We start from the raw sequence: 15,576 nt of genomic DNA, 5'->3' as shown, positions 1-15,576 counted from the left end.
GTTGGAACTCTCTTCCGTTTGCAGGAACAAAGATGCTACTGGTCTCTAAAAAGTTAAAAGCTTTGAAAAGCATCATCAAGACTTTCAGCAAGGATAATTATTCAGATATTGAGAAAAGGGTCGCAGAATCTTTTGATGAACTTACTACATGTCAGCGTGTTCTTCTCTCCTCGCCGTCAGCTGCTGCAGGCCTTAAGGAGAGGCAAGCTTATGCAAAATGGGTTACCTTAGCTAAAGCGGAGGAGTCCTTTTTCCACCAAAGATCGCATGTCTGCTGGTTGGACAAGGGTGATTCAAATACAGGGTTCTACCATAGGCAAGTACGAACCAGGACATCTCAAAACCAAATTATATTTCTGAAGGATGAAGATGGTGGCATCATTAATACCAGGGAGGGGATCATGGCTCATGTTGTCTCATTTTATTCGAATCTGCTTGGTGGAAATTACCTCGCTTCAGCTTCAACTATTGATGACATCTCTGACTTGGTCCCATATAGATGCTCGCCCTCTGTTATGGATTCTCTGGCTGCTCCTTAATCAAGATATACAGTCAGCTTTCTATGCTCTCCCTAAGAACAAAGTTCCAGGCCCGGACGGTTACCCGGCTGAATTCTTCACCGCCCACTGGAAAACAGTAGGCCAGGATGTGATTGACGCGATTCAGGAATTCTTCACTTCTGGCAGGTTGCTACAGCAGTGGAATGCAACCATTCTCACTCTTATCCCGAAGAAGCCTAATGCTGTCCTTATATCGGACTTCAGGCCTATCTCTTGCTGTAACACAGTCTACAAAGTGATTGCTAAGCTCTTAGCGAACCGCCTCAAGAAAGTGCTTCGTAGTGTTATCTCGAACACGCAGTCTGCTTTCATTCCCGGTAGACTTCTTGTAGAGAATGTTCTTATGGCGACAGAGCTTGTCCAAGGTTATAACTGGAAGAACATCTCCAAAAGATCTATTCTGAAGGTCGACCTAAAGAAAGCATTTGACTCTCTTAACTGGGATTTCATCTTGTTCATTCTAAAGGCCCTCAGCTTTCCTGACTCCTTTGTAAACCTCATTGCTCAGTGCATCACCATGACAAGATTTTCTGTTGCGGTGAATGGCGAACTTGGTGGTTATTTTAGGGGTTCTCGCGGCTTACGTCAAGGTGACCCACTCTCACCGTATCTGTTTGTGTTAGCAATGGAGGTTCTTGGGCAAATGCTCAACAATGATTACCGTCAAGGTCTTATTGGGTTTCATCCGTCTGCCTCAAACCCGGAAGTCACCCACCTTGCTTTCGCAGATGATATTATGATATTCTTTGATGGAGAAACTGGTTCCCTCCAGCAGATAGCGGACACGCTAGACAGATTCTCATTGTGGTCAGGTCTCACTATGAACAGAGCAAAAACAGAGCTTTTTACTGCAGGAATGAACCAGATCGAGGTTGCTGAACTCAAGAACATGGGCTTCTCACTTGGCTCTCTCCCTGTCCGGTATTTGGGTCTCCCATTGATGCACAGGAAGCTACGAATATGTGATTACAGACAGCTCCTTGACCAGCTCAAAAGACGGTTCTCTTCTTGGATGACCCGTGCCCTCACCTATGCCGGTCGCAAACAGCTCCTGTCCTCCGTCATCTTCAGCACAATCAATTTCTGGTTCTCGAGCTTTATCTTGCCTAAAGGTTGTATCAAAGCTATTGAATCTTTGTGTTCCAGGTTCTTATGGAATGGAAACATTACCAAAAGAGCAGCTGCAAAAGTTTCTTGGACATCGGTTTGCTTACCAAAATCAGAAGGTGGTCTTGGCCTAAGGGACCTCTCCTCATGGAACAAGACTTTGTGTCTGAAACTAGTATGGCTCCTTCACTCTGAAACTGAGTCGCTGTGGGCTATTTGGATAAAACATCATCGCCTTCAAGGAGAAAGTATATGGAGCATTGATGAAAAAAAGCAAGCTTCTTGGATTTGGAAAGCCATACTCAAGCTAAGGCCTCTAGCAAGAAGGTTCCTAAGGTGTGATGTTGGTAATGGTCTCTCTGTGAGTTTCTGGTTTGACCATTGGTGTGCTCTTGGCCCTCTGATAAATATCTTCGGACAGAACGGACCTAGACATATTGGAATCCCGCTCCATGCTAAGCTCCGAGATTGTTGTACTGAAACAGGATGGTCATTGAGGCCAGCGAGATCCCCTGCTGCAGAGAATCTTCAGATACTTCTCTGCTCTACTTCTCTCCCCAGCTCAACCAATGACGCAGATAAATACAGATGGGAAGTTGATGGTCAATCCCTCACTACTTTCTCTGCGTCCCATACTTGGAACGCCATACGGCTCAGAGAAGATCAACAAGTCTGGACAGAGGCGATTTGGTTTAGCGGACACATCCCGAGCCAAGCCTTTCACATGTGGGTAGCTCAGCTGAACCGTCTACCTACTCGAGATAGAACTTCTACTTGGGACCCGGGAACAAGCACTGTCTGCCTCCTTTGTAACCAGTATGATGAATGCAGGGACCACCTTCTTCTAAGGTGCTCCTTCAGTGAACAAGTCTGGAACATGGTAATAAGGCACTTAGGATACTCTCCCCTGCTCTTTCATACATGGACTGCACTTATCTCTTGGCTCGACTTAAAGGACAGCACATGTCCCTTGATTCTTCGTCGCTTAGCAGTGCATACTACAGTCACACGACTTTGGTTTGAGCGTAACAATCGTCTGCACAACAACCTATGCTCAACACCGCAGGTTATTTTCAAACTGATCGACAGGACGCTCAGAAATATCCTCCTAGCAAAGAGAGCTCGTAAGAAATTTCGCCCTCTCATGGGAATATGGCTGAAATATTCTTAATTGTCTGCTAGTGATCTCATTATTAGCATGAAAGCCTCTTTGTTGTTTTTTATCTTTTTTTGGCAGCAAACGGCTCAACCGCATTATTAGCCTTGTAAATGTACAAACAGCTTCATTTTTATGATAATTCAAATACTTATCAAAAAATAAAAAATAATAATAAAACATGGTCTAAATATCGGCAACTGTGGTAAGTAAAATCTTTTTCAAAAAAAAAAAAACAGTGGTAAGTAAAATAGCAGGACAGCTATGTGAATAGCTTTTCACTTTATGGTCTTTAGAATTGACTGTATTGTGGTCTTGATTGTTCGTTTATATCTTAAGATGATTGAAGCAGAATATTTTTGCTTTCATTGCCAAATACCAGTCTTGGCACCATAATGCCTCATTCGAGGTGGAATCATCTATGCAAAATTCGTGTGTAAACTTGTAGTCGCCTTTTTTAAAAATATAGGTTTTAGCTAAAAGATTTTAAATTATCAGTAACTTTTTTTTCTGTCTTATAGCAAAAAAAAAAAAAACTTTTTTTTTCTGTCTGAATAACTTTGTACACGTAAACGCTTAAAATCTTTTTGATTTACAGTAAGAGATTATTAATTGGGAGGATGAGGAAAAGAGACATGCAACACGCATGTACGTACGTTTTAGGCCAGGGTAAGAGATTTTTAGGATTTGTTAGATTCTTCGGAGACGATGAAAAGCGACGACGTGACGGCCAAGCTAGCTTCGACGGAGGAGGAAACGAAAGTTCGAAGATGAATACGATAAAAGCATGGAAGAGGAAAGCGATAGCGATAGTGGACGCGCATGGAGTGTCGAGATAGAAGAAGATGAAGGAGTCGTGAGACCTCCTAGGATTAATTAATTAAACATGCCAGAACCGGAACCGGAGTGGATGTGGACAGCTTTGATGGTTGCGACTGCTACGACCCTGAGAACCGCTTATCCGACGATGAGGAGTACGAACGATTCCGCATGGAAGAATAAGGTAACGTCACAAGTAACCTCTTTTGTTATCCCATGAACGACATCAAACTTTTTAATGTTTTCGTATTTGATTTTTAGGGGGTTTTAGGAGAAGATCCATTCAGGTGCATCTTGTGTGTTAAGAAACTCAACGAGGAGAAGGTTAGAACTCATCAATCCAACTGAGTGGAGAGGTTCAAATATGGTCATAAAATTAATGTACAGTAAAAAGTTATATAATAATAATTAGACAATGATATTTTATTAATTTGTAGAGTTATTAATTTGTAGAGTTATTAATTTGTAGAGTTATTAATTTACAAAAAATATTTTTTGTTTAGATTTTATGTATATACATTAATTAAATTTAAGAAAATTGATTTACATATTGTTTTATTATTCAGATTGGTGTATATGAAATATGTTTAATAGACTTCAAATGTTGTTTTAGATATACTTCTACTAAACATTATCAAAAATATAGTAAAGTGACAAGAAACAATAAAAATGAACTTATTTGTGAATATAAAACTCAATACAATGTTTTATTTATACTTATATAAACTATATATATATATTATTAATTTATGATTTTAATGGAACCACATATTTACATATGATTTTCTAAAAAAAATATATTATATATTTGTATCATATTTTGAACCGGACCAACTCAGAACCAATGAAATTTATTAATTTATTGTATTTTTAATTTACTGAGTTGTAATTTATAGAATTTCTATTTTATATAGAACTTATCTAATTAGGTTGTTGATTTATAATTTTGAGGATGATAATTTTTCGAATTCTAATTCAACAAGCATTCAATATTGTTTGGACTCAAAAAGTTCTATTGGTAGTAAACAATTTAGGGAATCAAATATTAAAGTAGACAAATATAAAATGAAGGAAAACATAAGGAAAAAAGAAGAAGAAAATAAGAATTTCATGTTGATATAACCAAATATGACGGTAAAATATTTGGTGAAGAAAATAAGGAAAACATAAAAAATTTCTTATATATAAAAATTATAGCTTAAAATAGAAAAAATCTAAAAAGATTTTTTTTTGTAAATTGATAACTCTATAATTTAATAAAATACCAAAGTCCCAACATTATTAATTTATAGAATTTTTACTGTACATACATCGAAATTATAGATAACACATACACACAATGAAAACTACATGGAAAGTTTATGCAGAATGAAAGATATATGGAAAATTGATGCATAATAAACATGAAACGTAGAAAAATATAAAAATAGGCTAGTGATTAGATTTCTGAATATAAGTTTTTTAAACAATTATCCATCGTGTTCACAAAGACAGTGGATTGGATTTCAAAAGTTCAAAACATACATAAATAGAAATGAAGGAGTAAAATGAAACAAGTCTTTCACAGTGATCTAACATGTAAATACCTCATGCATGTAAAAAACATCATCTGTAGTTCCAGTGATAATGATCCTACCATGACCATTGACTCCCCAATCTGTCCTCCACTATTCTGCACCTCAAAGAATATTTCAAGTGTTATCCAATATGACATTTAGTATCCAACAGATGAAATCAATGATACATATAAAAGTTAGTTTTTTCTTTGTAATGAAACACACAATTGATTGTATATGTACCAAGTTTGTGCACTCAAGAGTCATATAGCATGATCATGAATCAAGACTTTACATGTGTATAATAACATGAAGTTTTCACACCTTCACGAGCAAAAGTTAGTTATAATGAAGGAGATTACAAGATCAAAACATATGGAACACAAAAGATTTTAAGAAAAACAACCGGAAATCAAGTTTTTTGTAAAAAAAGATGTATATCCAGAAGATTTAGAAAGAAATTCATTTTGATGTCAAAATGTCTAATCAACAAATTCTAACCAAAACACACAAGAAAACATAATACCCCAATTTTTTTCTCTTGAATAAACATTAATGAAAAAGAAGGCAAGAATGAAAGAGATCTTAACTTAAGAAACACCAAGGATTAAAATAAACATTCATGAATTTTCATTATTCAAATTCTAACCTTATTTGGGCTCCTATCATACCACCAGTGTCTCTGCTATCACCGTCCATTTTCTTGAAACATACACAACAACAAAAATTCATATTATGATGATAATACTCAAAGTAGAACATGTTGTATGTTTTATTATGATAAATGAAATAGGATCAAAATATACAGAATTACAAGGATTTAAAAAAAGAGAGTCATAAACCAAGTTTTTGTAAAGAATGAAAGTATATGTAGAAGATTGAAATAGCAACTCATTTTGATGTGAAAATGTCTAATCACCAACTTCTATCAGAAATGTACTAGAAAGTATGATACAAAGACGAAAGTAGATTCAAAAAAAAGATTTCCGATGCTTTAAAACATTGAACTCGTACATATTTTTTTTTGACAAGAGCTCATACAGATTTAGATGCTACTATAGACGAGAAGAAAAATATACTACAATTTTGTGACCCTGACAAAGAAGATAAAAACACCTCACCCAAAATAATTTTTAATCACCTTTGGCCTTCATATAAACCGAGCATTACAATCAATGACCATGGATCGGGTCGAATCGAATTGGATTCGGGTCGGGTCTGAACGAAATAAACCGTTAAAAACTTTCAATGGCCAAATTGCGGATTCAGGATTCAGTGGTTCTTGGATGAGTTCTGGAGATTACTCTCAAGCTAAAACGGAGATGCCATCATCATCATCATTGGATCGATCGTGAACCTCGCAACAGCACTTACTCCATCGATCCTCCTCCTCTCGTCGACGGCATTCCACGCCAGGATCACGTCGCCCTGCCCGAACTTCGCGAGCATCCGTATGTTCCCTTTTCCTTCTTCAGTCGTCACTCGGAACCCTCAGTTTCCACCACTAATTGTTTGCTTGAATGCTCCCAACCTCTTCTCTATAGGTTAGTAATGCTAGTTCAACAGAACACCAAATCAGAACTTTGTTAACTGTTCTTGTTGGGAATTTGATTGTTCGTTTGTATTTTGAAGAAGTTGGAGGCTGGTAACTTCTGTTTTTCGTTAAGGACACTTGACAACATTAGAGATGGAAATTATCTATTCAAAACTCTTGTGAAAACTTGTAATCATTAACCTTGATTAAGACACATACAGCACTAATGTTACCAATAAATTTTCGGCTTTGTAAGATTAACAGCTTTTTACTTACATATTTATAATTCTGTTTTTTTTTGTTAGTCCAAAAAAAAATTATTAATCCTGTACAGGAAAAAAGATTATTAATTCGGAAAAGGCGTCACGTGACACACGTACATTTGGTAATACATTAACCTATGAATTTAATTACAGGTGGTTCGTAAATAAACGGGGGCTAAAAGTGTTCGTGAAATTACTATGGGCTTATATCAGGCTTGGCCCATATATGTGCTCACTAGCCCAAGTAATCTTCCGACCGAGTCACGTGTGCAAATAGGCAGGGAGAGAGATATAAGGACACATCGGTAAACACACACGGTTCATTATTGTCATATCTGCTCCGTTCCCAATTGTGTGTCGAGAGAGAGAGAGAGATATCTAGGGTTTGTTCGATTCTCCAGCGACGATGCTAAGCGACGATTTCACGGCGAAACGAGCTGCGACTGAGGAGGAATCGGACTCTTCTGTGTCGAAAAAGCAGAAGTTGGAAGATGAAGACGACGACGACGACACAAGCATGGAAGAGGATAGCGATACCGACAGCGGACGCGCATGGTCTGTCGACACTGAAGAAGAAGACGAAGGAGTGGTGAGATCTCCTAGGATTAATTACTTAAACTTCCCAGAACCGGAACCGGAGTGGGATAAGGATAGCTTCGATGGTTACGAGTTCTACGACCCTGAGGACCGTAAAAGCTTCTCTGACGAAGAGGAGTACAAAGTGTTCCGCGACTTTAAGATCCAGGCCTGGAAGAATCGGGTAACGTAATTCCCCCTCTTTGTTCATCCAATTTTATAAAGTTGGATCTTTTATGTATTTGATTTTTTTTTTAGGGTTTTTATGAACAAGATCCCTTCAGGTCCATCTTCCCCCTTACTGATCTGGAAGAACCTTGGATTGACATGACCACAAGGGAATATTTGGAGTCTATTGCCTCCTTATGTGTTAAGAAACTCAACGAGGAGAAGGTAATGAGTACTCATCTATTCAAATATAAACATTTTAAATTTGTTGTTATACTCACATATAGGCGATGGTTGTGTGTGTTATTTACTTAGAATAAGACCGTGGAATTGGTAAGCATCGTTAGAGGCAATATGAAAGTAGGAGATGGTTGGAAGCTGTACATCACCTTTATGGCTCGAGAGTATACCAATGGTCCTCTCGTGGAGTATCAAGCCAAGGCTATGGATTTTGGAGCAAAACCTCCCTTTCCCATCCTCTGCCGACCAGCTTCTCCCAAATCCTAATCTGTGACCTGCATAGGTATGTTCATATGTTTAGTCTTTTATTTTCTTTGGAATTACTTAGTTGCTGTGTTATTGGAATACTTATAGCTCTTCCAATTTTTGTCGTCTGGGGTGATTTTATTTATTTATTTATTTATTTATTCATCTTAGTCTCTCTAATCCTTCAATCTAATCCTTGCAGATTTGGTATGCTGGTGGTAGTCTACGAGGAAGACCAAGATCATAATGTATTAAAATGAGTCTTTTATGATTAAGCCGAGTCCCAGATGGATTTAGGTTGTATTAATGTTATCTATGTCTTTTGCGTTGAGACTTATGGATTTAATATTATGGATCTTAATGATGGTTGTTATATTATGTTTGATGTTTATTTTATATTCTTGGATGTGGACGATACCTTCAGTCATTCGTTGGGTGGGCGATTACCTGAGATAATATTGTCAAAGATAAAATTGATGTTTATAACTCGTAACGTCAGGATGTTTATTAGTTTCTCTTCATTTGGTCTAAAAAAATTTGTTGATACTTTTGTATTTGGGACGTTCAAACAATGCAATTTTTGTAGATGTATACACATATATTATGTACACTATATAGAAAATTGATTATTAATTTTTACGATGAAGAGAACGTCCTGATAAATATGAAAATATTAGATTGTTAAAGGTTTTGTTAATTATTTATCTTCCAGTTCAATGAACATGAGCTTTTGAGAATTGTTGACAAGTATTCAAGCATGTTCAAAAGATGTTTCCCAAAGAGATGATTGGATTTAGTAATTTAAAACATAATTTAAACAAGATGAAAAAGAAAAGAAAATTTAGAAACAAAATGATAATATATTCGAAAGAAGGTTGGATTTAAGAAGTCGAAATATAATTAAGATAAAATAAAATAAAGAAAATTAGAAAGAAAAGTTATAAGATGAAACTAAACAGGTAGTGTAGGCCAAATTTACTTATTTTTCTTAAGCAATTGGTCTAGAAAAAAGATGTCGTTAGTGGTTCCTGTAATTATGATCCTCCCATGACCTGCAACTCCCCAGTTGACTCCCCATGTGTTTTGCACATCGAAAAAAATTTCTCCATCTAATGTTACCCCATGTGCTACAATAGTGATGACATGTCTCTCTTTTCCAACTTCTGGCTCTGGTACCCTATAAATTCCCTGAAACAATACATTGACGTTTAAGTTGTAGCCAGATTTATACTAGCGTATAGCAATTGTTATAGAAAAACTTAACTTACATCTTTAAGTTTTAGAAGCACAGGGGTCACATCAAGTGCCATACCAACAGGACCTTTAGTCTCTAGCAAACGAGTGATCATTCCTGGAGTTGCATCTTTTATAGGAAAAAAGAGCCCTTGACTGTAAATGTCTTTGATTTCTACAAAACAAGCAAAACAAGTAGTAATGAATCAATATGAACATATGATATATAAATAAAATGGTCAAATATATATAAAGATTTATTAGATTAGTGAATGCTTTACCGTCTTGATAGTGTCTTTCTTTTTCTGTATTCCAACGTCATGTATGTGCTTCATTGCATTTTTAAGAGAACCAACCGCCATACTACTACTCTCAGCTACTTTATTATGAGCTATTTCTTTCTTCCCCAATTTCACAATTTTGCGAAGCCATCAATGTCCAAATACTTGTGTTGATTGACATTGTGACGATCCTTGTTGTACACGAACTGGAGAATCCGGCCAAGAACTAGAGCCCAACAGATATCTGATGTTTAAGTTGAATTACAAAAAATCAAATTAACACTAGAATAAATTTGCATTGATATGACTATACAAAAACAAACTAATATAGAGAGTTTTAAGTACCCGTGATTTGACAAATAATATGACAAAGCAAAGTCGGGTGTATCTGACACCAATCAAAAAGCAGTTTGCTTCCATCAGCGAAAACCTGATAAAAATATCAACATAACAAGATAACAATTAGGGTTTTATCTAAAAAAAAAAATAACACAATAGATTAAAAATGGTATCTTACCCGTGGTGTTGGTTGAGGTACATCGTAGTGTTGGGGAGGATCTGGCCGTGCTTTTCGTTTAGCAGCTGCCTCACGTTTACTAGTATTTAAGCCTTTCTCTTTCCTGCTTCCTCCAGCCCCTATACCACCACCGCCTATCCCACCAATTCTTCCTTTATCACTTTCCATTGCTTTGACATACACAAGAAGACAAACAGTATTATGATATAACCCAAAAGATAATAGGATCTATACAAACAAAACGCCAAGGTTTTTTTTTTTTTTGTTTAACCTGGGGGTATCCCAGGCCCAGAAGGCCCAGACTAATCCCCAAGGGGAAGGAATGCCCACGGATAGACGCCCCTCCCAGTTTTTCAAATGGGCCGAAAGCATGGCCCATATCCGTGTGGATGACAAGAGCGTTGCAAGGCAGTTCCCTCCGGCGTGGATCGAACCCCCTACCTGGATGCAGGCGGGGACCCGTCCTAACCATTGGGCTACAACGTCTTGTCAAAACGCCAAGGTTTGAAGAGAAACAAATAGTAACAAAATTCCAATCCATAACCTTTTAATGTGTGACCTAAAGATTTTCTAAGAAATAAAACCCTTTTTGGTGGGAAAAAATGACTAATGAACAGCTTTAGCAAAAAGATACAGGAGAAATATATTAAGAAGATATACACAGTTTTTTTGTAAAACAATAAAAAAAAAATAGACGAGAAGAGATCCAAAACTTATAAAACACCGAGGACTAAAGAAAATCATAAATCTTTGACAAACTTCCAACGTTATTTTTTCAGAACTTTTCAATGTAAAGGTATATACAACCAGATTTGGAAGAAACGTAGACCAACTTGGAAATGTCTAATCAGACTTTCATCTAAAGCTGTTACCGAAAAACAAAGACCCAAAAAGCAGGAAGTTTTAACACCGTAACAAGCAAAAGTTAGTGAAGCAGAGAGGTTTAAGACCCCAGCTTTTGAAGAAACTAAGAAAAACAGATTTTTGAAGAGGAAAAGAAATTTGGGAGAGAACCTTGGAATTTGGAACCCTAAGTTTTTTGAAGAACCGAGTAATGACAAACCCAAATTTATCTTTCTAGGAGAGAGTGTACTAATGAGGTAGGGACTGTAGCGAGATGGACACCTGGATTGTTAAACAAATATCTCTGTTTAGTGCCAATTCATTACTTTATTTTTGAACAAAACTTAGCTTCACCCCCTAAAGTGAACCTCTACATTCACCCACCAATAGAAATTAGTTAATTGAGATTTGATATCTCTTAAAAAAGGAAATCAAGTAATAAGAATTTAATGAAATAAAATTATGTTTTTAGATAAATAAAAAATAGTAGCAATTATCAAAAAAATATATTCTTTTTAATATTGTTAAATCCGTCAGAAAATACTAAACCCTAAACTCTAAATTCTAAACCCTAAACCCTAAACCCTTGGAGAAAGCCTGAACCTTTGGGTAAATCCTATACCCTAAATCGTTAATTTTAAACCCTAAACCATTAATCATAAACCATAATATTAAACCCTAAATTCTAACACGAAACCCTAAACCCTAAACTCTTTGACAAATATTAAATCATAAACTCTTAATCCTATGGTTTAATATTATGGTTTATGATTAAGGGTTTAGGGTTTAAGATTAACGATTTAGGGTATAGGATTTGCCCAAGGGTTCAAGCTTTCCCCAAGGGTTTAGGGTTTAGTATTTAGAATTTAGGGTTTAATATTATAGTTTATGATTAAGGGTTTAGGGTTTAAGATTAACGATTTAGGGTATAGACTTTTCCCAAGGGTTCAGGCTTTCCCCAAGGGTTTAGGGTTTAGTATTTAGAATTTAGGATTTAGGGTTTAGTATTTTTTGACGGATTTATCAATACTAAACCAAATATTTTTTTTAATTGCTACTATTTTCTATTTATCTAAAAACATAATTTTATTTCATTAAATTCTTATTACTTGGTTTCCTTTTTTAAAAGATATGAAATCTCAATTAACTAATTTCTATTGGTGGGTGAATGTAGAGGTTCATCTTAGGGGGTGAAGCTAAGTTTTGTTCTTTATTTTTTATTCTGGTTAAAAGTTACCCGCTTTGTAAACAGGTGACGTCATCATTAGTAATTAAGAAAAACATGCGTATTTTTTAAGGATAAGACTTGGGTTCACCCCTGTGGTGAACCTTTAAATTCACCACCTCCCTAATAACCAATTAAAGTGTCAACTAGATTAATGATAAAATAATTTAATAAATAAATAATATCATATTTAATAATGCTAATGTCACTATTTAATCTCTAAACTCAAACTCTATACCCTAAATCCAAATTCTAAACCCTAAATTTTAACTTATAAACTCAAACTCTATACCCTAAACTCAAATCTTAAACTCTAAACCCAAACCATAAATCATAAACCAAAAAATCTAAAGTCTAAATCCAAAACTATACCCTAAACTCAAACCCTAGACCCTAAACCCAAATCTTATACTCTAAACCCAAACCATAAATCCTAAACCCAAACCGTGATCCTAAACCCAAACTCTAGACCGTAACCCAAACCATGAACTCTAAATCCAAACTTTAATTCTTAACCTTAAATTTCAAAAGAACAACATCAATATTAATCTAAATATTTAGGGTATAGGGTTTGGGTTTTGTATTTACGTTTTGGGTTTAGAGTCTAAGATTTGGGTTTAGGGTATAAGTTTGGGTTTAGAGTTCATGTTTTTGGGTTTATGATTTATGGTTTGGGTTTAGGGTTTAAGATTTGGATTTAGGGTATAGAGTTTGGGTTTATAATTTAGAATTTAGGGTTTAGAATACGGATTTAGGGTATAGAGTTTGAGTTTATTGATTAGATAATGATATTAGCATTATTAAAACTGACACTATTTATTTTTTTAATTATTTCGGTTTTTGAAAAAATTATTTAATATTTTTTAATCATTAATCTAGTTGGCACTTTGGTTGATCATTAAGAAGATGGTGAATTTAAAGGTTCACCATAGGGGGTGAACCCAAGTCTTGTCCATTTTTTAAGGTTTATTTTCGTGATTACATCTTATTTATTTATAAATTGAGGTAACATGAAAAATTGTAAGTATTTTCTTGGTATACTCTGTAGATAATTTCCACAAAAGAAAATATTTGCTATCAAACGTAAACATATTATCTCTAGATGTGTACGTTCGTCATTGTAATATCTCATGTATTGATTTCTCTTTTTGATGTTGCTTCTATTCTTAGAGTTCAAAGACTAGAACTTGTGTCTAGACAACGGTGGAGTGAAGATAAGAAATGTCTTCTCTTTTTCTTGTGAGAGTTCAAATATGTGACTTGTGTTTCTTACATGGGGGTATTATGACAACAAAACGGTTGTTGTATATATAGTAGTAAAACCTCACGGATTATAATTCTTCTTAATTTTAAATTTAGTCTATTATAGTTTCTTGCAATAGCTAAGTAAACATTTTAGGCTTATTTGTGAAATAGCTAAGAAAAAAAAATTGGTTTTGTAGAAAAAGATTAGAGAGAGATAAAAAAAAGAAAAAGGAGAAAATGTGTGATTTTAGCTAGATAATGAATTTTTTTTTGCTAGTTAACTTATACCGCCTAATTTCACAAAATTTTAATAGTATTTTTTTTTGAAACACTAATAGTATAATTTCTGTTCTAAGTATCTTTTTCGAAAAGTACGCAATTCTACTTCAAATTTATAGTCCACTACGCATATGTAAAAAGTGTAAGCATTTAAAATAATGGGCTGGATAAATTAGTTACATGATGAGGACTTCTAAAAGTAAATAAAATTATAATACGGTAAGGATTTTATACAGTTTAAATTAATTAAACGGAAGAAAAATTAAACATCTCGATCTTTGGATGAAGGTAAAAAAGGCAGCTCATAGCTAATCCTTACTGCAGGGGAAAAGACTACTAATGTGTACGACACTGGCGCACTGCTCACATGCCAAAACTATGTATAAAACTTTTTTTGTTTGATAAATAATCTTTTATATAAAGTTAATGCTACAACAACTCTTTTTTTTGTTCTAGAGTTTATGAAATCGTCTCTGTCTGTTTTAAAATGTAACAACTGACAAAATAATACAAAATTATAACCTGCAACAAATTTGAAATTCATAGTTGAAACGTCGGAAGCTGGATTTGGAAGCGACTAATGAAGCTGAGGTCCTTGGCAAAGCCTCACATTATATGTCACATTAACTCAGGAACCAAGGCGTCTTTTTGGCATGACAATTGGACGGGTTTGAGATCTCTTATTGATATCATTGGCCCTCTTGGACCTCAGGTTTCTGGTATTCTCATTGATAGTTCTGTTTCTGAAGTTGTCACCACGGGAGCATGGAGACAGACTCGTAGCAGAAGTCCTATTTTGAGAAGGCTTCGCCAGGCTCTACCTTCTCAAATCCCGGACATCGATTCATCTGAAGAAGACTATTATATGTGGAGGATTGCCACAACGGATCCGCCATCTGTTTTCTCTACTTCTCGTCTTTGGAGCTCTCTGAACCCTTCACCTCCGCCCGTCACTTGGCACAAGGTTGTTTGGTTTAGTCAGAGAATTCCTAAGCATTCTTTTATAGTCTGGCTTCTCCTAAAGGGCATGATGTTAACGCGAGACAGACTCAGATCTTGGGGTCTTGCAGTCCCACCAGATTGCCTTCTCTGTGGTCATGCGCCAGAGACGGCTAATCATCTCTTTTTTCAATGCCAGTACTCGGTGGCGGTCTGGAACCTCCTGCTATCAAACCTTCGAATGGCTCATCCTTCTAACTTGCAAGATGTGGTAAATTGGCTGCGAACTTCTCCGGCAAGGTCCAATCTTAAACCTGTCTTAAAGTTGGTATTCCAGGGAGCGGTCTACTTTATATGGAGGGAGAGAAACTCGCGTTTGCACTCTGCTGTGAACAAACCCGCTACTCAAATTGTCAAAGAAATTCAGCTTTAAATCAGAGCCAAGCTATTGGGGATCGACAGGGAGAGACCCTCCTCCTCTCAGCTCCGGGAAAATACTCAGGAAACCTATCTCTCCATCTGGTTTGATCGGTTCCAGGCTTAAAAGATCATCACTTGTTACCTCTTCTATCCTGCTTCACACAAGTTTCATTAAAGTTATTATATATTTCTTCGATCAGATTGTAACCATTTTGTAAACTCTTCACCCCTTTGGAGTTTATTTGGAAAGGATATCCCACGTAGGGTTTTAAGGAAAAAAAAAAATTTGAAATTCATACTAGTGGAAAGAACTTGAGATGCATTTATAACCTATTATACCTCTTGAATAGTTAATATTCGTGAAAATGG

The 15,576-nt window shown here is 35.7% G+C and overlaps 2 protein-coding genes and 1 long non-coding RNA gene across 3 annotated transcripts; 2 read left to right on the top strand and 1 right to left on the bottom strand.

Moving 5' to 3' along the window:
* Positions 1 to 7,309: 7,309 nt before the first annotated feature.
* On the top strand, positions 7,310 to 8,621 carry LOC130509415 (uncharacterized). The gene is made up of 4 exons (XM_057005334.1): positions 7,310 to 7,755; positions 7,830 to 7,964; positions 8,055 to 8,262; positions 8,428 to 8,621. Exons 1-3 carry the CDS (start codon positions 7,402 to 7,404, stop codon positions 8,244 to 8,246), a joined length of 681 nt encoding a protein of 226 aa, XP_056861314.1. The 5' UTR covers positions 7,310 to 7,401; the 3' UTR covers positions 8,247 to 8,262; positions 8,428 to 8,621.
* A 484-nt stretch (positions 8,622 to 9,105) lies between these two features.
* LOC130509416 (uncharacterized) lies at positions 9,106 to 10,503 on the bottom strand. Its single transcript, XR_008943434.1, has 5 exons — positions 10,257 to 10,503; positions 10,085 to 10,169; positions 9,740 to 9,983; positions 9,494 to 9,633; positions 9,106 to 9,413 (listed from the first exon to the last, which is right to left on the bottom strand). It is a non-coding gene; the product is annotated as an uncharacterized LOC130509416 (long non-coding RNA).
* A 3,925-nt stretch (positions 10,504 to 14,428) lies between these two features.
* Positions 14,429 to 15,220, top strand: LOC130510134 (uncharacterized). Its single transcript, XM_057006480.1, has one exon. It carries the CDS (start codon positions 14,429 to 14,431, stop codon positions 15,218 to 15,220), a length of 792 nt encoding a protein of 263 aa, XP_056862460.1.
* The last annotated feature ends 356 nt before the right edge of the window (positions 15,221 to 15,576 follow it).

Source organism: Raphanus sativus, chromosome 3, assembly GCF_000801105.2.
Source record: "Raphanus sativus cultivar WK10039 chromosome 3, ASM80110v3, whole genome shotgun sequence".
In the NCBI taxonomy this organism is placed as follows: Eukaryota; Viridiplantae; Streptophyta; class Magnoliopsida; order Brassicales; family Brassicaceae; genus Raphanus; species Raphanus sativus.
Note: the sequence above shows the minus strand (reverse complement) of the source record. Positions and strands in the feature narration are given on the sequence as shown.

Bases quoted from the DNA above. Each gene is read 5' to 3' on its own strand.
- LOC130509415 (XM_057005334.1), top strand. From the start codon at position 7,402: ATGCTAAGCGACGATTTCACGGCGAAACGAGCTGCGACTGAGGAGGAA. The intron at 7,756-7,829 runs GTAACGTAATTC...TTTTTTTTTTAG, and splicing joins TCCAGGCCTGGAAGAATCGG to GGTTTTTATGAACAAGATCC. The intron at 7,965-8,054 runs GTAATGAGTACT...TTATTTACTTAG, and splicing joins AGAAACTCAACGAGGAGAAG to AATAAGACCGTGGAATTGGT.
- LOC130510134 (XM_057006480.1), top strand. From the start codon at position 14,429: ATGAAGCTGAGGTCCTTGGCAAAGCCTCACATTATATGTCACATTAAC.